The sequence below is a fragment of the Cherax quadricarinatus genome, chromosome 10 (genome assembly GCF_038502225.1).
Source record: "Cherax quadricarinatus isolate ZL_2023a chromosome 10, ASM3850222v1, whole genome shotgun sequence".
NCBI lineage: Eukaryota > Metazoa > Arthropoda > Malacostraca > Decapoda > Parastacidae > Cherax > Cherax quadricarinatus.
The window spans coordinates 44,377,966-44,403,267 of record NC_091301.1 but is presented as its reverse complement, the minus strand read 5'-3'; the positions used below and the strand labels follow the sequence as shown (position 1 = coordinate 44,403,267).

Below are 25,302 nucleotides of genomic sequence, written 5' to 3'. Positions count from 1 at the left end.
ATGCTATTGGGTAGTAAAAACACAACCTTCATGTTTGGGTACAGAGACAGCAAGATATGAGTATGACTACAAGAACCGTCAAAGAATGGAAAGAACTGTGAATGCAAGGTTCTTTCTGGGTAGGTGTATCTTGACTGCAGGAATACTATAATAATGCATGAGTCAATCAAGAAACCAGGCTTTAGCAATCCACGTTTCCTGTTAGATTACCAAATAATAGGCAAACTTTGTCTTAACCTTATAAAGTTCAAGGATTCTCTGTGTGAAAAATTATCATAGGCTTGCAGTTGAAATCACCTGCTACATCTGCACAGAAAAGCAAACTGAAACAATCCTCAGCTGCCCTGAAAGTAGCTGAACTCTTTTCTATTGCTTATTAATGTATTTTCTTGACAGCATACACTTCAAAGATAGTCATGTCCCATCAGCATTAAATACTTGGTTTGGACTGTGATTGCTCTAAGAAATAATTTGCACAAAATCAGCAGGGAAATTGCCTCTGGCAATCTGATCACCTGAAACAATCTTTCTACTCAACCTTATGAAGTTCACTGCAATTTATGTTTCAAACCGTTTAGAGCTAAATATACATTGTTGTGAAGGCTCTCTCCTTGTGCACAGTTTCATAGTAGGACAGGACTTTGTGCCTTATTAGGTATCTTCAAAGGGATGCCTGAATTTTGTTTCTCTTCCAAGATTTTCATTAGTAACTCAAGGACATCTCATTCTATCTGCTTTAAATTTTCAATGCTCAAGTACTGAAAGCAGCTGGGGAAAAGTTGTGCAACTACTGACATGTGCAGGTGCCCTTTTGTCAATGTCATATAGCTCATTCTCAGTCTTGGTTCCCATGCAATAACTTAACAAAGCCTCTTCTGATTGGCTTCAAACTTAGTACAGTGGTGTATTCTACTTAGGAGGACACTGGGGTTGTTATTGAGTATGGGTGTCAATTTGTCAAGTTTTATTTTTTAAAATCGTGTGATACTGTGATATTTTTTCCATAAAATATTTTGACTATATATGAAGGGCTTCAATCTTTAGCCCTATTACTGTGCAAAGTGTATTTATATGCAGGGGAACAGTCTGTGTATGATGCATATATACATGTGTAAATTTTTGTAGGCCTCAAATTTACCATGCACCATCATTTTATGGCATAGTTTGACTGTTAGGTTGTCATGCCAAGGAAATGTATGACCACTGGGGTCTACACAGCATATCATGGGAATCAATTAGGGATGTGCCACAGTATCAGTATTGGCTAATTTTGATGGCAACGGTATACATGAGTACTGGATAATTCTGATGGTATTAGTATCAACCCAAATCTGAATATCAATACTGGCAAAAAAGTATCATGCCATCCATGGTAACAATGGATGTATTTTTAACCTAGGATACCCAAGAAAGTTCAACAATATGACTTTTCAAGAAAAAAAAGACAATACCATCATAAGTTTCATTCTGTGTGGGTTATTTGTGTATTATTTTCATATTTCGAGAGGGATAATATAACGTTTCCTTGTAAATAGTGACAGAAGACAAAATCAGTTAAAATAAGGAAAAAAAATATTAGTACCAATTTATACTGTATATTCCATGTAGGGCTGTGTTAAGCATCTTTCTGTTTTGAGTACTAAAACATATCTAGTACATTATGATAAAAAACTACAATAGTGTAGTAGTAGTAGTACATCATGTTAGACATTAAAAGCAAACAAAAAACAAGAAAAAAAATTATGGTTATCTGTCTTAGAAACAAAATAAATGTATATACAGGTCCTCCATCACAAATCCGGCATCATTGGGACCTGTAGTGTGCCGGATTACTGAGTTTGCCAGATTACAGAGTGGTTAGGTTAGAATACACTTGACTTACACAAAGTTCATTGAACATCGGCAAAAATTGAACATTTCTGCTACTTTGAGCTCAATTTCAAAGTACTTTTAGCCATGAAAGCAATCAAAATCATGACTATTGTAATATATCTTCCATTCTATCAACTGAATCCAAAAACCTGAGAATACAACCATAAAAACCATACGAAAATATACTGCAAAGAGGCGGCTAATGGCTGAGAAGTGAACTCCCTTATTTATCATCCGTCTTTTTTATTTTTGTTGTACATTAAGAAGCATCTTTCCATCATACAATGCCCAAGTTTCAATGAGATAGCCCAACAAACAACAGAAAAAAAAAAGAAATACTTACCAAAAATCATATATGGCAAGCCCAAGCCAGGTACTGGAAATAAGTCACTTTGTCTGACTTTTCTGGGTTATCCTAGGTTCTCTATACATACACTGCTATGTATGATAATCTATGTACAGTAACTGTAATTGTGTATACCTGAATAAACTTATTTACTTTTAGTCTGTCAACTGAGTACAAGAGACTGCCCATTCACTTATTTCAACTACCGAATAAAGTGGTCAGAAATTGGCAATTTGGCCGATTTCACACAAATTTCAACAGATGCCAATTTCAAAATAGGGTCCAGAATAAACAATGCAGACATTCCTGGAACTAAAATAACATTTTCTCTGTTCATTAGTCATGGCTACAGGGCCTTCTTATATTACTCTTGCCTACCATTTGGAATTTTTATTCACAAAAAAATAGAAGATTTACTGTTATGCAGACTGCTGCATTATTGTAATAATTGTATAAATAATGTCAAGCCATTCTTGACTCCATACTGGAATTTAGACTGGCAGGCAGACAGGTATTGGACGGTGACGTCATTTGTTTACTCTTGAGCTTCGCTAAAGAATAGAACATTTTCGCTACTGTGAGTGCAATTTCAAGGTACTTTTCGTCATGAAAGCAATCAAAATCATATCTATTTCTGTAATATATCTTTCATTCTATCAAATGAGACTGACAAAATGAGAATATAACCATAAAAACCATACAAAAATATACTGCTAAGCGGTAGTGAACTCCGCTATTTATGGTCTGATTTCTTTCATTTTTGGTGTATACGTATTAAGAAGTATCTTTCCATCATACATTGCCCAAGTTTCAATAAGATAACCCAACAAACAACTGAGAAAATAATAATAATAATAATAATAATAATAATAGGTAGTAGGTTGGTAGACAGCAACCACCCAGGGAAGTACTACCATCCTGCCAGATGACTGTGAAACAGAAACCTCTAACTGTTTTACATGATGGTAGGATTGCTGGTGTCTTTTTCTGTCTCATAAACACGCTAGATAACAGGGATATCTTGCTACTCCTACTTACACTTTGGTCACACCTCACAGACACGCACATGCATATATATATATATACAGTGGAACCTCAAATATCGAACTTTCTTCGTTCCAAACAGCTGTTCGAGTGCTGTTACCGAACGAATTTATTCCCATCAGGAATAATGTAAATTAGATTACTTCATTTCAGACCCTCAAAAATACACTTATAAAAGCACTTACAAAAATACGCTTACATAATTGGTCGTGTTGGGAGCAGTTCGATATTTGAGGTTGCACTGTACACACATCTAGGTTTTTCTCCTTTTTCTAAATAGCTCTTGTTCTTCTTTATTTCTTCTATTGTCCATGGAGAAGTGGAAAAGAATCTTTCCTCCGTAAGCCATGTGTGTCGTATGAGGCGACTAAAATGCCGGGAGCAATGGGCTAGTAACCCCTTCTCCTGTAAACATTTACTAAAAAGGAGAAGAAGAAAAACTTTATAAAACTGGGATGCTTGAATGTGCGTGGATGTAGTGCAGATGACAAGAAAGAGATGATTGCTGATGTTATGAATGAAAAGAAGTTGGATGTCCTGGCCCTAAGCGAAACAAAGCTGAAGGGGGTAGGGGAGTTTCAGTGGGGGGAAATAAATGGGATTAAATCTGGAGTATCTGAGAGAGTTAGAGCTAAAGAAGGGGTAGCAATAATGTTGAAGGATCAGCTATGGAAGGAGAAAAGAGAATATGAATGTGTAAATTCAAGGATTATGTGGATTAAAGTAAAGGTTGGATTTGAAAAGTGGGTCATAATAAGCGTGTATGCACCTGGAGAAGAGAGGAATGTAGAGGAGAGAGAGAGATTTTGGGAGATGTTAAGTGAATGCATAGGAACCTTTGAACCAAGTGAGAGAGTAATTGTGGTAGGAGACCTGAATGCTAAAGTAGGAGAAGCTTTTAGAGAGGGTGTGGTAGGTAAGTTTGGGGTGCCAGGTGTAAATGATAATGGGAGCCCTTTGATTGAACCTTGTATAGAAAGGGGTTTAGTTATAGGTAATACATATTTTAAGAAAAAGAGGATAAATAAGTATACAAGATATGATGTAGGGCGAAATGACAGTAGTTTGTTGGATTATGTATTGGTAGATAAAAGACTGTTGAGTAGACTTCAGGATGTACATGTTTATAGAGGGGCCACAGATATATCATCACCTTTTAGTTGTAGCTACACTGAGAGTAAAAGGTAGATGGGATACAAAGAGAATAGAAGCATCAGGGAAGAGAGGTGAAGGTTTACAAACTAAAAGAGGAGGCAGTTAGGGTAAGATATAAACAGCTATTGGAGGATAGATGGGCTAATGAGAGCATAGGCAATGAGATTGAAGAGGTATGGGGTAGGTTTAAAAATGTAGTGTTAGTGTTCAGCAGAAGTTTGTGGTTACAGGAAAGTGGGTGCGGGAGGGAAGAGGAGCGATTGATGGAATGATGATGTAAAGAGAGTAGTAAGGGAGAAAAAGTTAGCATATGAGAAGTTTTTACAAAGTAGAAGTGATGCAAGGAGGGAAGAGTATATGGAGAAAAAGAGAGAGGTTAAGAGAGTGGTGAAGCAATGTAAAAAGAGAGCAAATGAGAGAGTGGGTGAGATGTTATCAACAAATTTTGTTGAAAATAAGAAAAAGTTTTGGAGTGAGATTAACAAGTTAAGGAAGCCTAGAGAACAAATGGATTTGTCAGTTAAAAATAGGAGAGGAGAGTTATTAAATGGAGAGATAGAGGTATTGGGAAGATGGAGGGAATATTTTGAGGAATTGTTAAATGTTGATGAAGATAGGGAAGCTGTGATTTCATGTATAGGGCAAGGAGGAATAACATCTTGTACGAGTGAGGAAGAGCCAGTTGTGAGTGTGGGGGAAGTTCATGAGGCAGTAGGTAAAACGAAAGGGGGTAAGGCAGCCGGGATTGATGGGATAAAGATAGAAATGTTAAAAGCAGGTTGGGATATAGTTTTGGAGTGGTTGGTGCTATTATTTAATAAATGTATGGAAGAGGGTAACGTACCTAGGAATTGGCAGAGAGCATGCATAGTACCTTTGTATAAAGGCAAAGGGGACAAAAGAGAGTGCAAAAATTATAGGGAGAGAAGTCTGCTGAGTATACAGTGGACCCCTGACATTCGATAAATCCGACATTCAATGCATTTTAACGCAAAAATTTTGCCTCGACATTCGATCGAAAACCTGCTATTCGATACAATTCGTACTAGACGTGTCCACGTGTGGCCTGAACTGCCCAGTGTGTGCCAGTGTTTACAAGCCAGCCATGTGCACGCATCTAAGGATATATTCGGTACATTCCATATTATCCATATTATCACTGTTTTTGGTGCTTGTTTCTGCAAAATAAGTAAGCATGGGCCCCAAGAAAGCTTCTAGTGCAAACCCTTTGAGAAAAAAGGTGCTAATGACTATTGAAATGAAGAAAGGGATAATTGCAAAGTACAAAAGTGGAGTGTGTGTGTGTCGGAGCTGGCCAGGTTGTATAGTAAACTCCAATCAACCATCTCTACTATAGTGAGCAGGAAAACGGCAATCAAGGAAGTTGTTGTTGCAAAAGGTGCAACTTCGTTTTCGAAACAGAGATCGCTAGTGTTAGAAGATGTTGAGAGACTGTTATTGGTGTGGGTATATGAAAAACAAGTCCTAATGGAAGGGGATTCCCCTTCTAAACACTAACACCATCCACACTCTCCCTTCCTCCCATCCCATCAATCATCACCAGATCTTCTTTAAAGGTAAGTGTCAATTATTCTATTGTTATTAATCTATTGTTAGTGTTCTTATTGTAATTATTCTATTACATTAAACTTAACATTTCATGTGGTAAAATTTTTTTTTTCATACTTTTGGGTGTCTTGCATGGATTAATTTGATTTCCATTATTTCTCACGGGGAAAATTAATTCGACTTTCGATATTTTCGACATTCGATGAGCTCTCAGGAACGGATTAATATCGAATGTCGGGGGTCCACTGTACCTAGTAAAGTGTATGGTAGAGTTATTATTGAAAGAATTAAGAGTAAGACAGAGAATAGGATAGCAGATGAACAAGGAGGCTTTAGGAAAGGTTGGGGGTGTGGACCAGGTGGACCCGCTTCACACACGGAGGGCCCGGGTTCGATTCCCGGCGGGTGGAAACATTTCGACACGTTTCCTTACACCTATTGTCCTGTTCACCTAGCAGCAAATAGGTACCTGGGTGTTAGTCGACTGGTGTGGGTCGCATCCTGGGGGACAAGATTAAGGACCCCAATGGAAATAAGTTAGACAGTCCTCGATGACGCACTGACTTTCTTGGGTTATCCTGGGTGGCTAACCCTCCGGGGTTAAAAATCCGAACAAAATCTTATCTTATCTTATCTTACAGTGAAATATATAAGTGAACAGCATTTAGATAAGGCTAAAGAGGTTTTTGTGGCATTTATGGATTTGGAAAAGGCGTATGACAGGGTGGATAGGGAGGCAATGTGGCAGATGTTGCAGGTGTATGGTGTAGGAGGTAGGTTACTGAAAGCAGTGAAGAGTTTTTACGAGGATAGTGAGGCTCAAATTAGAGTATGTAGGAATGAGGGAGATTATTTCCCAGTAAAAGTAGGCCTTAGACAAGGATGTGTGATGTCACCGTGGTTGTTTAATATATTTATAGATGGGGTTGGCAAGAGGCGTGGAGTTAAAAGATAAAGAATCACACATTAAGTGGGAGTTGTCACAGTTGCTCTTTGCTGATGACACTGTGCTCTTGGGAGATTCTGAAGAGAAGTTGCAGAGGTTGGTGGATGAATTTGGTAGGGTATGTAAAAACAGAAAATTAAAAGTGAATACAGGAAAGAGTAAGGTTATGAGGGTAACAAAAAGATTAGGTGATGAAAGATTGGATATCAGACTGGAGGGAGAGAGTATGGAGGCGGTGAATGTATTCAGATATTTGGGAGTGGATGTGTCAGCGGATGGGTCTATGAAAGATGAGGTGAATCATAGAACTGATGAGGGGAAAAGGGTGAGTGGTGCACTTAGGAGTCTGTGAAGACAAAGAACTTTGTCCTTAGAGGCAAAGAGGGGAATGTATGAGAGTATAGTTTTACCAACACTCTTATATGGGTGTGAAGCATGGGTGATGAATGTTGCAGTGAGGAGAAGGCTGGAGGCAGTGGAGATGTCATGTCTGAGGGCAATGTGTGGTGTGAATATAATGCAGAGAATTCATAGTTTGGAAGTTAGGAGGAGGTGCGGGATTGCCAAAACTGTTGTCCAGAGGGCTGAGGAAGGGTTGTTGAGGTGGTTCGGACATGTAGAGAGATTGGAGCAAAACAGAATGACTTCAAGAGTGTATCAGTCTGTAGTGGAAGGAAAGCAGGGTAGGGGTCGGCCTAGGAAAGCATGGAGGGAGGGGGTAAAGGAGGTTTTGTGTGCGAGGGGCTTGGACTTCCAGCGGTCATGCATGAGCGTGTTTGATAGGAGTGAATGGAGACAAATGGTTTTTAATACTTGACATGCTGTTGGAGTGTGAGCAAAGTAACATTTATGAAGGGATTCAGGGAAACCGGCAGGCCGGATTTGAGTTCTGGAGATGGGAAGTACAGTGCCTGCACTCTGAAGGAGGGGCGTTAATGTTGCAGTTTAAAAACTATAGTGTAAAGCACCCTTCTGGCAAGACAGTGATGGAGTGAATGATGGTGAAAGTTTTTCTTTTTCGGGCCACCCTGCCTTGGTGGGAATCGGCCAGTGTGCTAATAACAATAATAATAATCTTTATTTACTACACGTACATGTACAAGGTATACAGGCATAGCTGACATCAGTGACATACTACTATATAGAAAGCCACTTGTTATACAGAGTATTTCAAGCAAATTAGGTCAGTGTCCCAGGATAACACCCACACTAGTCGGCTAACACCCAGGTACCCATTTACCGATGGGCAAATATTGACAACAGGTGTAAAGAAACATGCCTAATGTTTCTACCCTGGCTGGAAATTGAATATTTACCAAAAATCATATATGGCTAACCCAAGCCAGGTACCAGAAATAAGCCATGTTGACTTTTTTGGGTTATCCTAGGTTCTCTACCCATATGCTGCTATGTGTGATAATCTATAGAGAGAAAATAACTTTTTTGTTTTATGTTTATGGTGCAGCACAAGTGTATATCACAGTTAGCCCTGTGCTATACTCCATTTTCTCTAATATAAGCCCCCAAGACAAGGATAGGAGAATGGTATTTGTATACCATATCCTCTTCATACCTCCGTCGAACTGCTCGGTGTTATGCCAAATATTATTTATTCTGGAGTATTTAACATACTTTATGTTATTTATATTGTTTATTATATCATATTAAATCAATTGTGATAGGCAAATAAGCTGTAGTGTTGATCTTTCTTTCTTTCAACACACCGGCCGTATCCCACCGAGGTGGGGTGGCCCAAAAGGAAAAACGAAAGTTTCTCCTTTTACATTTAGTAATATATACAGGAGAAGAGGTTACTAGCCCCTTGCTCCCGGCATTTTAGTCGCCTCTTACAACACGCATGGCTTACGGAGGAAGAATTCTGTTCCACTTCCCCATGGAGATAAGAGGAAATAAACAAGAATAAGAACTAGTAAGAAAATAGAAGAAAACCCAGAGGGGTGTGTATATATGTGCTTGTACATGTATGTGTAGTGTGGCCTAAGTGTAAGTAGAAGTAGCAAGACATGCATGTATGAACAAAGATCACTTACTACTCTCAGGTGACTTCAATATAAATCTCCTGCAAGACCAGGACCCACACGTTACTGAATTCACAAACACAATGAGTAACTGCATGTTGCTACCAACAGTAACAAAACCTACAAGAGTTACGGAGACTAGTGTTTCCCTACTTGACCACATCTGGACCAACACCATATCCCCCTTAAAATCAGGCATAATCACAGATAATACCACAGACCACTACCCTACTTTCCTCATTACAACTCTTGGTAAATTACCCCAAGACACTCCTAAAGTCACCTTCAGACTTCACAATGAGGCAGCCATTAATAACTTCACAACAGCAGTAACAAACATTGACTGGCACACTGAGCTAGAAATCTATACAGACATTGACGAATGTATTAATAATTTTCTAAAAAAGACCCAATACCTCTATAACAAGCACTGCCCTAAAAAAACTAAACAGATGACAGCTAAGAGACTGAACAGTCCCTGGCTAACACCCAGCATTCTCAAATCCATAAATACAAAACACCAATATGAAAAACAGTACAGAATGGGTCACAACCAGAGACCAAACCAAACCTTACTCGTCAATCCTAACCAGCCTGATAAGAAGGGCAAAAAAATTGTATTATGAGAACAGATTATCCAACTTACGAGGTGACACGAAAAAGACCTGGAAAACCCTATCAGAAATTCTAGGAACAAAAAAGATAACACGAAATAGTGAAATTAAATTAACAAAAGCAGATGAACCCCAACTCCCACCAACAGAAACAGCAAACAGACTCAATGATTTCTTCTCCACTATAGGAAAAAACCTTGCCAATAAAATCCCAAGCACAGATACCCCACCAAATGACTACCTCACTGGCAACTACCCGAACACACTGTTCCTAGCTCCGACTAACCCATATGAAGTCTCCCTTATTATCAACACACTAAAAAACAAGACAGGAGATCTAAATACCTTACCACCCTTTATATACAAAAAAGTGTCACAAGTGCTATCACCAATCATTGCAACACTCTTTAATAAATCCATTGAATCCTCTACCTTTCCTACAGTTCTCAAAATAGCAAGGGTCACCCCGATCCATAAAGGAGGAGACCAAACCGAGTTGAATAACTATAGGCCAATATCCAACTTACACCCTCTCTCAAAAATCTTCGAAAAATTAATTCATAAACGAATCTACTCCTATCTCATCTCCCAAAACATGCTCAACCCCTGCCAATTTGGTTTCAGGCCTAATAAAAATACAAATGATGCTATTATACACATGCTAGAAATCCCACTGGGGATCTTCATTGACTTACGAAAAGCCTTTGATACAGTTGACCATGACTTGCTCCACATAAAATTGTCTCACTATGGTATAAGAGGGCACTCCCTCAACTACCTCAAGTCATAACTCAGCAACAGAAGCCAATATGTGTACACAAATGGGGCAAACTCTTCCACACAACCAATTACAGTTGGTGTCCCACAGGAAAGCGTCCTTGGCCCTCTTCTCTTTCTCCTATACATAAATGACCTACCAAATGCTTCGCAATTACTCAAGCCCACACTATTTGCAGATGACACTACATACGTCTTCTCTCACCCGAGCCCAGTCATGCTACCCAATACTGTAAATGCCGAATTACAGAAAATATCAACCTGGATGAGGACTAACAAACTTACACTAAACATTGACAAAACCTACTTCACTCAGTTTGGAAACAGAGCTGCAGATGTCCCTCTTAACATAATGATAAACGAATCACCTATCACAAAGCTAACAGAGGGAAAATTCTTAGGAATCCACCTTGATAATAGACTCAAATTTTATACACATATACAACAAATTTTTAAGAAAATTTCCAAGACCGTAGGCATATTATCAAAGATACGTTACTATGTTCCACAGTCAGCCCTCCTGGCCCTGTATCACTCTCTTATTTACCCCTATCTCACCCATGGAATTTGTGCATGGGGCTCAACAACAATTAACCACCTCAGACCACTAATTATTCAACAAAAGGCTGCAGTCAGAATGATAACAAATTCCCACTACAGGCAGCACACTCCACCAATATTCAAAACACTTAACCTACTCACCATACAAAACATCCATACTTATTACTGCACCTATTACATACATAGAACACTTAACTCTGATATTAACCCTCCCCTCAAACATCTGCTTGCCAACCTCCACAGAACTCATGACCACAACACAAGACACAGATCACTCTTTGATGTTCCTCGTGTCCATCTCACACTATGCAAAAACTCAAGGCACATAAAAGGCCCTAAAATCTGGAACTCATTACCTGTAAATATAAAAGAAACACTACCTGTTTATAAATTCAAGTTTCTTCTCAAAGATCACTTACTCACCCAAATCCAAATAAATACTGAATAATTGAACCTTATAAATTGTATATCCTAAATGTTTCTCACAATTATATCATATAAATGTTAAACCTAAGACCCAATCTGTTATTTTTTAAATACACTACCTAACAGAATACTCCATTCTACTGAATGTACAGCAATGCATGCAACCATATGACCTGTCTTTGTAATACTCATTTGTGCTTTATTGTTATCTGTTTACAATAATATTTTATCACTGATTACATCATTGCTTAGTTAATCTTAAGCCAGCCCGTAATGCTATGCATACAAGTGGCTTTGGCATGCTGCTCTTACCTGTATTTTTTGTACCTCTGTATATGCTCAAATTACTAAATAAATAAATAAATAAAAAGGACCTGGCAAACCCTCTTCAAAATTTTGGGCTCTAGAAAACTGTAGAAATAGAGAGATAACCTTAACTAAACCTCGCATACAGTCTATAGACAAGGCCAGCAAGCTTAATGCTTTCTTCTCTGCTGTAGGATCAAATCTAGCAAGCAAAATTCCAAGCTCAAATACTCAGCCAAAAGACTACCTCACTGGCAACTACCCAAATACGGTGGAACCTCTACTTGTGAGTGCATCCACATGCAAGTTTTTCCAAATACAAGCAGTTGATGGGTTGATTTTTTGCTTCCATACGTGAGCAAAATTTCCATAAGCGAGCAGACCTCAACAAAGGTTCCTTGACACTGGTGAGGGGCTCTTGCTCTTGATTTAGGGAATTGTATCTTATTTGTTTGTTGGACTATCTTATTGAAACTTGGGCAATGTATGATGGAAAGATGCTTCTTAACTTACACCAAAAATGAAAGAAATCGAAGCATAAATAATGGAGTTCACTTCTCAGCAATTAGCCACCACTTAGCGGTATTTTCGTATGATTTTTATGGTTGTATTCTCATTTTTTTGGTCTCATTTGATAGAATGGAAGATATATTACAGAAATAGATATGATTTTGATTGCTTTCACGACAAAAAGTACCTTGAAATGAGCTCAACGAGGGAGAAATGCTCGTCTGCTTGACTATGTTCAAGAGTAAACAAATGACATCACTGTCCATTCCAATATGCAGTCATGAATGGGTTGACTTTATTTATACAATTATTGCAATAAGGCATAACAGTAAATCTTATATTTTTTGTGTGAATAAAAATTACAAATTATTTATATTGTAATAATAATAATAATAATAATGTATAATAATAATAATAATATGTATAATAATAATACATATATAATAATAATGTACTACATAATAATAATTATAATAATAGACAGCTTTAAAAGGCTGTTGCTAGATGGCAGTGTTTACCACAACAAAGAGGGAGTGGTTGTGGCCACCTCCACCTGTTACATAATGATATATTTTATTTATTCTACAGTATATATCAGGTTTCTGTGTTATTTATATTGTTTATTATGTCATATTAGATGAAGTGAGATAGATAAATAAGCCATAGAGTTGATATTAGCGAAATTATTGAAGCACAGAAGTCCACTGGAACGGATTAATTGCATTTCAATTAATTTAAATGATAAAAACTGACTCTGCAAACGAGCAAGTCCAGTTGCGTGCAAAGTCACGGAACGGATTAAACTCGCAACTAGAGGTTCCACTGTACTCTATACCTAGCTCCACCTAATTCTACTGAAGTCTCACTCATCATAAAATCACTAAAAAACAAAAAAGAGATCTAAATAACTTGCCACCATTCATATATAAAAAAGCAGCTCATGTGCTGTCACCCTTTACTGCAACACTGTTTAATAAGTCTGTTGAGTCCTCAACCTTCCCATCCACACTCAAGACAGCAAGGGTTACCCTGATCCTTAACTCCTTAACTGTCCAAATGTAGATCTATGTTCTCTCGCCTAGCGCTCTGAATATTTTGGAAAAAAACAAAAAATAAATAAATAAAGAGGACATTTTTTAACAAACTACAGTGGACCCTTGAGTTTTGAACCTACCGACTATTGAACATTTCGAGTTTCAACTGCTTTTTTTTAACCAATTTTGTTCCAAGTATCGAACTCTACCCGTCTTTCGAACTGCCGGGTACCGGACCTGTCTGCCAGCCCACTCTGTCCACGTCCTCCAGTTTATTAAGTGCTACTATGAAATAAGCTATCATATCATATCAGACCACTAATTACCCAACAAAAGGCTGCAGTTAGAATGATAACAAATTCTCACTATAGGCAGCACACTCCACCAATATTCAATACACTAAACCTCCTCACCATACAAAACATCCATACTTACTACTGCACCTATTACATACATAGAACACTTAACTCTGATATTAACCCTCCCCTCAAACATCTCCTTGCCAACCTCAACAGAACACATGACCATAACACAAGGCACAGATCACTCTTTGATGTTCCTCATGTCCATCTCACACTATGTAAAAACTCAATGCACATAAAAGGCCCTAAAATCTGGAATTCATTACCTGTAAATATAAAAGAAACACTACCTGTTTATAAATTCAAGTCTCTTCTCAAAGATCACTTACTCACCCAAAACCAAATAAATACTGAATAACTGAACCTTATAAATTGTATATCTTAAATGTTTCTCACAATTATATCACATAAATGTTAAACCTAAAACCCAATCTAACTTTATTATTTTTTAAATACACTACCTAACAGAATACTCCATTCTACTGAATGTACAACAATGCATACAACCATATGACCTGTCTTTGTAATACTCACTTGTGCTTTATAGTAACCTGTTTACATTAATGTTTTATCACTGATTTCATCATTGCTTAGTTAATCTTAAGTTAATTTTAAGCCAGCCCGTAATGCTATGCATAGTATAAGTGGCTTTGGCATACTGCTCTTACCTGTATTTGTTGTACCTCTGTATGTGTGCTCAAATTTTTAAATAAATAAATAAATAAATAAATAAATGGTGGTGATGGTATTGGTAGATGGTGGTGGTGGATGGTGGTGATGGGTAGTGGTGATGGGTGGTGGTGATGGGTGGTGGTGATGGGTGGTGGTGGATGGTGGTGGTGATGGGTGGTGGTGATGGGTGGTGGTGATGGGTGGTGGTGATGGGTGGTGGATGGTGGTGGTGGTGGATGGTATTGGTGGATGATGGTGGTGGATGGTATTGGTGGATAGTGGTGGATGATGGTGGTGGATGGTGATGATGGTGGTGGATGATGGTATTGGTGGTGGATGGTGATGGTGGTGGTGGTGGATGGCAGTGGTGGTGGTAGATGGTGGTGGTGGATGGTATTGGTGGATGGTGGTGGCTGGCTGGCTGGCTATCTGGCTGGCTGGCTGGCTGGCTATCTGTCTGTCTGGCTGGCTGGCTGGCTGGCTGTCTGTCTGGCTGGCTGGCTGTCTGTCTGGCTGGCTGGCTGGCTTGCTATCTGGCTGGCTGACTGACTGGTTGGCTGGTTATCTGGCTGACTTGTGGTCTGTCTGTGTCTCACAGGTACACATAAATACAATTATACATAGTGTAAATTACCTAGGATAACCCAAAAAATCCAGACTGGCAAGTAATACATATCAGGACACAGATGTGACGCAGTGACTACTGTGTCGTGTGTAATACGTGTTGGTTCACTAGTGGCTCTCTCTGAGACAGAGACAGAAAGAGACAGACAGACAGAAAGACAGACATGTTTATGTGTACAGTGAAAACAAATAAAGTGAAGGCAGTGTACCCTCATCAAATGTCACCACTGTCATTAGTGGAGTGATAAGATAAGATAAGAGACACTCATCAAATGTCTCTACTGCCAGCCAGCCAGCCTCCATGCCTGCCAGCCATGTTGTTTACACAACCCCATGCTCCCTTCAACAATTTTTTTTTGGCCTATAACACTCAAAAAAATATGCTCTATCATTTCATAAGAAAAAAAGATTTTTTTTTTATTCAAAAATTTTTCGACCCTGAGAACGAGTTTGGGAGAGAGTCTGTCGACCCTGAAAGGGTTAAAGACTTGTCACCTAAAGTCTTCATGGAAGGGAATTCCCCTTCCAAACAATAAGTGCTCCCTCACTCCTCCTCCCTATCTTCCAGATGCCATCAACAATCTTCAACAAAGGTAAGTAAAAATGTTATTTTACACGTTTATTTAAATGTTTATTTATCTATCACCAATTGTACTATGTATGTTTATTGTGCGTAATCTCTATAAAATGTTTTTTTGTTTTTTTTTGTGAATATTTTTGGGTTTCTGGAACGGATTAATTGTATTTCCATTATTTCTTATGGGAAATATTGGTTCAGCTTTCAAACATTTCGACTTTAGAACTAGCTCCTGGAATGGATTAAGTTCGAAACTTGAGGGTCCACTGTAATGTAAAAAAAAAATTTAGAGTCAGTACTTACAGAGATATAAGGCCACAAAGTCGGCGCTTGTCGCTCACCTGACGGCAACATGAAGCTCTGCTGCTTGCAGAAATGTTGATGACATACCTTTTTTTCTCATTCTTTTTTTTAATTTATATAATTTTTATGTTCTGATAATTACAATTTGTAGTAGTTCTTGTGATTTCAGAGTCAATCATTGTTCTGACACTAATATTAGGTACTGAAATAGTACTCAGTCACAAACACAGTGACAGGTGAACATTTTCACTTACCTTAGTCACATACTATTGTCTAGAAATACATACATACATAGTATTTATAGGTCCCAGCAATGTTTTGGACATGCAGGAGTAAGACAAGTGCCACTCCACTGCCAACAGTGCAGCAGTGGAGTGACACTGGATGATCGTGCACTGCCTTGGCTTAATTTGTTTTCGTAAGTAAATAAATAAATAAAGTTTATTTCTTTGTAAAGGTTACAATGTGTAATTACAATTTTGATTTGCTAAGTACAAAGATAGCCACTATCATGCTGAGGCATTGCGGGCAAACTAATCCTAATACACAGTAACTAATTAAAACTAGATAAGATAATAATACATAGTAATTATACTTAAAATTAAACAAGGAATAGTGGTTAGCTGTTTTACAATCTTATTTGAACTTAATACAATCTTAGTACAAAATCTAACTTACAAGTAATGGTGCAGGTGGTAATATTTTATGGAATGGCAGAATTAAAAGCCAGGAGGTCAGTCACATGATAAGACTAATTAACAGATGTTTTGGCAGATTTGGTTAATATTGTTTTTAGCACTTGTAACTGCTAAATAAGCCACCATGGGCCTAAAGAAAGCTTCTATTGCCAGCCCTGTGGTAAAGAGTGTGAGAAATACTAATGAATTCAAGAAAGAGTTCATCGCAAAATATGAAAGTGGAGTGCGTGTCTCCGAGCTGGCCAGGTTGTATAACAAACCCCATACAACCATCATTACTATCTTGGCCAACAAAAAGACAATCAAGAAAGCTGTTGTGAAAGGTGCAAACGTGCTTACAAAACAGAGATCGCAAATACTCGAAGACGTGGAAAGACTGTTGTTGGCGTGGATCAATGAGAAACAATTATGAGGAGATAGTGTTTCACAGTATATTACAGTGGACCCTCGGGTAACAGAGGCATCGGCTAATGCCAAAATCAGATAGCGGCATGTTTCTGCATCAAAATATTGGCTCAGCTAATGCCCAAGAACTCAGTTAAGAACATTCAACCTGAATGTGTCTGCGTGGCCTAAGCCCATGTACAGCCAGTGTGCCATTGTTTACAAACCAAAGAGGATGATTCCACGCATACATGCGATATATTTTGTATTATTTTATTGCTTTTAGTGCTTGTAACTGCTAAATAAGCCACCATGGGCCCAAAGAAAGCTTCTAGTGCCAGCCCTGTGGTAAAGAAGGAAAGAAACACAAAAGAGTTCAAGAAAAACTCGTAGCAAAATACCAAAGTGGAGTAGGAAGAGAGAGGGGAGAATGTGCCTTCTGCAGTGATTCAGTGATTCTACAGTATGTACTATACTAAAGCAGCAGGCATCGATAAAGGCCATAGTACCAGCCAGCGATAAAGTGTAGAATTAACAGTATAGCAAGTAAGTTAAGCGAGTAAGCGACAGAAAAATGACAAGAAAGTAACTCTCCAATGTTGTTGGATGTGTATCGGGCCAATAAACATACGCCGGCCTGCTATCTTTCACTGCCCTAAACCTCTGCCAGCATCTCCTCCATCAAACTAATTAAACTATTATCTCCTCCAAGGTAAGTGTAAATATTGAAGTGTAAGTATAAAAGTAAATGTAAGTATAAATATAAAAGGACCGCAATGGAAATACGTAAGTCACTCTGACTTTTTTGGGTTATCCTAGGTATTTTACACATATGCTCCTATGTATGATAATCTATGTATGTAACTGCATTTGTGTATACCTGAATAAACTTACTTAATTATAAATTAAAATATAAATTCTTTCTTTCTTTCAACACACTGGCCGTATCCCACCGAGGCAGGATGGCCCAAAAGGAAAAACAAAAGTTTCTCCTTTTACATTTAGTAATATATACAGGAGAAGGGGTTACTAACCCCTTGCTCCTGGCATTTTAGTCATCTCTTACAACACGCATGGCTTACGGAGGAAGAATTCTGTTCCACTTCCCCATGGAGGTAAGAGGAAATAAACAAGAACAAGAACTAGTAAGAAAATAGAAGAAAACCCAGAGGGGTGTGTATATATATGCTTGTACATGTATGTGTAGTGTGACCTAAGTGTAAGTAGAAGTAGCAAGACGTACCTGAAATCTTGCATGTTTATGAGACAGAAAAAAAGACACCAGCAATCCTACCATCATGTAAAACAAATACAGGCTTTCGTTTTACACTCACTTGGCAGGATGGTAGTACCTCCCTGGGTGGTTGCTGTCTTTCTTTCAACACACCGGCCGTATCCCACCGAGGCGGGGTGGCCCAAAAGGAAAAACAAAAGCTTCTCCTTTTAAATTTAGTAATATATACAGGAGAAGGGGTTACTAGACCCTTGCTCCTGGCATTTTAGTCTCCTCTTACAACACGCATGGCTTACGGAGGAAGAATTCTGTTCCACTTCCCCATGGAGGTAAGAGGAAATAAACAAGAACAAGAACTAGTAAGAAAATAGAAGAAAACCCAGAGGGGTGTGTATATATATGATTGTACATGTATGTGTAGCATGACCTAAGTGTAAGTAGTAGCAGCAAGACATACCTGAAACCTTGCATCTTTATGAGACAGAAAAATGGACACCAGCAATCCTACCATCATGTAAAACAATTACAGGCTTTCGTTTTACACTCACTTGGTAGGGCGGTAGTACCTCCCTGGATGGTTGCTGTCTACCAACCTACTACCTTTAATAAAATGTAAATATTTCTTATTTATAAATTACATACATTGTTTAAGTGTGAACAGTGTTGGTGACTTCTGCTGCCGCCGCCTCCACCACCACCACTATGTACGGCTTCTCTCAGTGGCTCTTATTATCCCAACTACAACACCACCACCATTTACTCCTCTCATACATTATGATATATTTTATTCATTCTAGAGTATATATCATGTTTCTATGTTATTAATATTGTTTATTATGTCATATTAGATGAATTGTGATAGATAAATAAGCCATAGAGATGATATTAGTGACACATTGAAGCATAATAAACTCGCCTCCCTCTCGTCTCCTACCTGTTTTCCATACACCAACAAGAGTCAATAAAGGTAAGTGTGATGTTAAATGTTCATTTATCCATTTTATTAGTGCTTTATATTTATTTGTCATTGTTTTCTGTATGTATATCTATATTTAATCTTTAAAAAAAATATTTACTGTTAATATTTTTGGGTGTCTGAAATGGATTAATTGGATTTCCATTATTTCTTATGGGGAAAATTAATTCGGCTAATGGCAAAAATCGGTTAAAGGCAAGCTCTCTGGAATGGATTAATGTCTTGCCTTTTCACATACATGTGAAAAGGCAAGGCTGGAACTAGTGCTCATATTGGAGAATTTAAGGTCAGCAAAGGTTGGTTTGAGAGATTTAAGAATCGTAGTGGCATGCACAGTGTGATAAGGCATGGTGAGACTGCCAGTTCTGACAAAAAAGCGGCTGAAAAATATATGCAGGACTTTAAGGAGTACATAGAGGCTGAAGGATTAAAACCCCAACATGTGTTCAATTGTGATGAAACAGGCCTGTTTTGGAAGAAACTGCCAAACAGGACCTACATTACTCAGGAGGAAAAGGCACTCCCAGGACACAAGCCTATGAAAGACAGGCTAACTCTCATGTTCTGTAGTAATGCTAGTGGGGATTGCAAAGTGAAGCCTTTACTCGTGTATCACTCTGAAACTCCCAAAGTGTTCAAGAAAAACAGTGTCGTCAAGCCTAAATTGTGTGTGATGCGGAGGGCAAACAGTAAGACATGGGCCACTAGGGATATTTTCCTCAATGACGTGTTTGGCCCCAGTGTGAAAAAATACCTCCTGAAAAATAATTTGCCACTTCAGTGCCTCCTGTTAATGGACAATGCTCCTGCTCATCCTCTAGACTTGGAAGAGCAAATTGTGGGGGAGTTAGTTTCATAAAAGTCAAGTTTTTGCCTCCTAACACCACTCCTCTCCTCCAGCCCATGGACCAGCAGGTCATCTCAAATTTCAAAAAACTGCACACCTAAGTAATGTTTCAAAAATGCTTTGAAGTGACCTCAGACACTGATGTGACCCTAAGAGAGTTCTGGAAAGATCACTTCAGTATCCTCACTTGCATAAACCTTATAGATAAGGCTTGGGAGGGAGTGACTTGCAGGACTTTGAACTCTGCTTGGAGAAAATTGTGGCCAGAATGTGTACAATAGAGAGATTTTGAAGGGTTTGGGGGTAATCCTGAGGAGCCTATGCCAGTTGTGGAATCTATTGTGGCATTGGGGAAGTCCATGGAGTTGGAGGTTAGTGGTGAGGATGTGGAAGAGTTGGTGGAGGATGACGAAGAGCTAACCACTACAGATCTGCAAGAGCTTGAGGTGCAACAGCAACAGACCACAGCTCAGGAATTTCCTTCAGAGGAGGGGGAAGAGAGATGGAGGAAGTTGCCTTCATCAATGATTAACCCTTTGAGGGTCGACAGGCCCTCTCCGAAACTCGTTCTCAGGGTCGGCCAAATTTAAAAAAAAAAAAAATTATTTTCTCTTATGAAAAGATAGAGAATCTTTTCCCGATCATAACGACACCAAAAGTTTGAAATTTGATAGAAAACTTACGGAATTATGCTCTCGCAAAGTTAGCGGTCTCGGCGATGTTTACGCATCGGCGATTTTGCCCACTTTGAGCCCCATTTTCGGCCAATTTCACTGTACTAGTCGACAAAAAACATGAATAATTCACTAGAACTCCATTTTTTCTATCGAATGGGTGCAAGAAACCATCCATTTATAAATTCAACTATCCAGTACAGTGGTCAGAATTTAGCAATTTTGCCAATTTCACACAAATTTCAAAAGATGCCAATTTCGGAATAGGGTCCAGAATAAACAAGAAAGACATTCCTGGCACTAAAATGACATTTCCTCTAGTCATTAGTCACGTCTCAAGGCCCCTCTTATATTCTTTTGCTTTCCACTTTGAATTTTTATTCTCACAAAAAATATAAGATTTACTGTTATGCAGACTACTGCATTAGTGTAAAAAATGGTATAAATATTATTGGTGCACTTGTGAAAGAATATTAGACTCACCAGTTGACGTGTATTGCACGCTTGGCACGATTTGTTTACTTTTGAAATTTGGTAAAAATCGAACATTTCTGCTACTTTGAGCTCAATTTCAAGGCACCTTTCATTGTAAAACCAGTCAAAATCATCTCAATTTCAGTAATATGTCTTCCATTCTATAAAATGAGACCAAGAAAACTAGAATACAACAATAAATACCATACGAAAATACACTGCAAAGTCGCTGATTTATTAAAAAAAAATGGTCAAAGTTTTTTTTTTCTCATTATGCACTGTGTGCTGCAGGATTTTTTTTAGACTGTGCACACTGACCACATAGACCCATTCTTTCATATAAAGGCCTACCAGCTTTCTCCCACTAGATTTGAGGCCGCTAGAATTTATGAGTACTAGTACGTCAAAAACCCCTACGCGTAAGACGTACTAGTACGACGAAAACCCTCAAAGGGTTAAGGACATTTGTACAATGTGGACAAAGGTGCAAGCATTTATGGATGAACATCACCCCTGACACAGCTGCTGCAAGCCGTGCTGGCAACACCTACAATGACAATGCTGTGTCCCATTTTAGGGAAATCTTAAAGACACACCAGAAACAGAGCTCTCTGGAAAGATTTTTGGTGCGACAGGGGTCCAGTGACTCTCAAGCTGGTACTAGTGGCATTAAAAAACAAAGAAGGGAGGTAACCCCAGAAAAGGACTTGGTACCTAAAGTCCTTATGGAAGGGGATTCCCCTTCCAAACACTAATACACCTCCATCCTCTCCCCTCCTGTTTCATCACTCATCAATAAGTCTTCAATAAAGGTAAGTGTCATTTTAGTATTGTTTATTCTGCATGTCTCATTGTTTTCTGTGTAGGGAAATGTATATTTCATGTAAAAAAATTATTTTGTTTAATACTTTTGGGTGTCTGGAATGGATTAATTGGATTTCCATGATTTCTTATGGGGAAAGCAAATTCGGATAACGACAGAATTGGTTAAAGACAAGCTCTCTGGAACGGATTAATGTCGTTAACTGGGGTTCCAATGTACACTTGACACAATGGCAATATTTACACATCAGTGATTTCACCCACTTTAGGCCCTACTTTTTACCCCATTTCTTTGCTCCAGTCTACCAAACTCATAGCTATTTTGCAAGTATATTCTGCGGAATGAGTACAAGAAACCACCCATTTACCTATTTCAACAACCCAATAAAGTGGTCAGGAATCGGTAATTTGGCAAATTTCAAGAGATGCCAATTTCAAAACAGGGTCCAGAATAAACAATGCAGACATTTTTGGCACTAAAATAAAATTTTTCTCTGTTTATTAGTCACGTCTCCAGGCCCCTCTTATATTACGCTTCCTTTCCATTTTGAATTTTTATTCATACAAAAAATAGAAGATTTACTGTTATGCAGACTACTGCATTATTGTAATAGCTGTATAAATAATGTCAACACACTTGTGGCTACATATCAGACCGGCAGTTGAACACGTATTGGACATTGACATCTTTTGTTTTCTCTTCAACATCAGTAAAAATCGAACATTTCTACTATGTTGAGCTCAATTTTAAGGTAATTTCTGGCATGAAACAAATCAAAATTATATCTATTTCTGTAATATATCTTCAATTCTATCAAATGAGACCAAAAAAAACGAGAATATAACCATACAAACCATTTGAAAATACATCACAAATTCGCTGTTTTACGTCAAAAGCACAGTCTCCATTTTTTCTCATTATGCACTGCATGCTGCAGGATTTTTTATATAATGCACACTTACCACACAGACCTATTCTCTCATATGTAGGCCCAAATTTACCAGTCACAATTTATCTGAGTGAGCTGAGCTCATGGCTTCAAAGCCACCTTATCTTTCATAGATAATGTACGGTGTATGTGCTTTACACAACGAGAAACATTTCTTTTATTCATTGGAACCATGGCTAGGGCTAAAAGTGAGCAGGTTATAACAATAAATGGAGAAAAAGAAATTGGAATGATTTACACAGCAAGTAATGCCTCTAAACACTAGTGACTGGTTGGTGAGGCAACCCTGGAAATTTGAAATTATGCTAGCTGAAACTAGTGCCGGATTACTGATGGAACCGGATTACTGACTGGCAGATTAGTGAAGTCCAATCATTATACTGATTTAAAGCTTTATATTCCCCATTATGGAAGAGAGAGAGAGTAAGTACAACAATGTTATAATACTTACAGCATTAACTTCAGCTTCATCATACCAAACATTAATATAGGGATGCATCAGTGCTTCATCTACACTTATCCTCCGTTCTGGGTCAATTACTAACATCCTTGATAGCAGGTCTCGGGCTTGACTCGCTGAAACAGTTACAAGAAGTTAAAACATACATTGCAATTACAGAAAATGTTCACAAATTAATGCAACCTGTCTGAAAAAACAATTATTTTATTATAAAAGATTTATGACATTTAAATTCAGTAATATACATATATTTCTTGAATATTTTAATAAATGGTCATGAAAAATATAGACTGGATACATCCTAATCTTTCACAAAATAACTTTAAAAATATCTAGATCCTCCCTTCAATTTTTTACTCAATTGAAGTAATGTTACATAATGTAGAAGAAAAGAGATGTATGCAAAACACCATCCTAGACACAATCTAAGTACATATTTCAGTATTTAGAAACGTTAGTGAGTCTATTTCAGTAATTAGAAGCCTAAGTGTCAAGAGAAGAGGAAAGTATTTCAAGGATGACAGCTTCTGCCATCTGCAAAACTTATACAGTACACAGAAAACAGCTGGTATCTTACAACAATTTTTCCTTCCTGTTAATTATGAAAGCTAATGGCTAGGAGGAATTGCATAGGAGTAAGAATAAGTGGCCTTGAAAAGGTCTTATCAATAAGATTCATCCATGAAAAACTTGCACTTGCAGTCACAGTGATGCCCCCGCTAACCTCTATTGTAATAACATTGGAAAAATTACTGAAAACATGTTAAGTAAAAGAACATAAGTGCAATTAATGTGACACTTTATTGTGGCAACGTTTTGCTCTCCAGGAGCTTTGCTTGACCAAGCTCCTGGACAGCGAAATGTTGCCACAATAAAGTGTCACTTTAGTTCCACTACTTGAGTCCTTTCACTTAACAAAACCTCTATTGTGTATCAGAATATCCCTAATACGATGAATCTGCTAAGCCTGCATGGTCTAGTGGCTAGGACACGGGCCTGTTAATTTCACGACTGGTTTGCCATGGGTTGGAATCCTACCTTTGTCATGAATTAATACAGTACATTACATATATCTATTCCCTACCTAACAACTCTCTCTCTTCTAGCCCCAGTATGGTCTGGGTGCCTGATTTACCTTTATTGATTTATTTATTTATTTTGTCTTTGCAAACAGTACATTGAGATTTTGTATTTACAATAGTGGGTTGCAATGCAAAGAGAGCCTCTATTATGCCTAGTCATTATGGGCCAACTTAACATTATTGGCTTACAGACTACTTAACACTAAGGATTATATCATAGTTGTACAGTAGGACAGTAATTATTTTATAGTTGTACAGTAGAATATTAATTAAAAATGAATCAAAATTTGTATAATACAAAGATATATTTATATTTGAAAATGCTTTTTGTGAAAACAATGATTCAATTATATTCCTGTCAACAATGGATAAAAGGTTCAAAGTGATTGTTTCAGTTATGATGTGGGAGTACATAGGTGAGTAAATGTGTACTGAGTATTTAGCATTTAGTCTAGGTTGATTAAGTGGCTTTTGAGAAGAGTCTTAAATTGATTTTCAGACTGGGTTACTTTAATATCTTCTGGTAATGAATTCCATATTTTGGGGCCCTTTATGTGCATAGAGTTTTTACACAGTGTGATATGGACACGAGGTATATCAAAAAGAGATCTGTGTCTTGTGTTGTGGTCATATGTCCTGTTTAGGTTGGTGAGGAGAAGTTTGAGTGGGAGGTTTATATTTGCATGTATTGTTCTGTGTATGTAATAGGCACATGAATAAGTATGGATGTTCTTAATTAAGGTGAGCAGATTCAGACTTTTGAAAATTGGTGGAGTATGCTGGTGGGAGTGGGAATTTGTTATCATTCTTACTGCTGCCTTTTGCTGGGTTATTAGGGGTTTTAGGTGACTGGATGTTGTTGATCCCCATGCACAAATTCCATATGTAAGATAAGGGTATATGAGTGAATGGTACAGTGCCAGGAGAGCTGATTGTGGAACGTAGTACCTTATCTTTGATAGTA

At 38.0% G+C, this 25,302-nt stretch overlaps 1 protein-coding gene across 1 annotated transcript in view; it reads right to left on the bottom strand.

The window, feature by feature from the left end:
- The window catches only part of LOC128688052 (stress-activated protein kinase JNK-like), a 1,031,745-nt gene that overhangs the window by 10,531 nt on the left and 995,912 nt on the right, over nt 1-25,302 (bottom strand). The window contains 1 exon segment of the mRNA XM_070083800.1: nt 23,248-23,372. Within this exon segment, the coding sequence (XP_069939901.1) occupies nt 23,248-23,372 (125 nt within the window).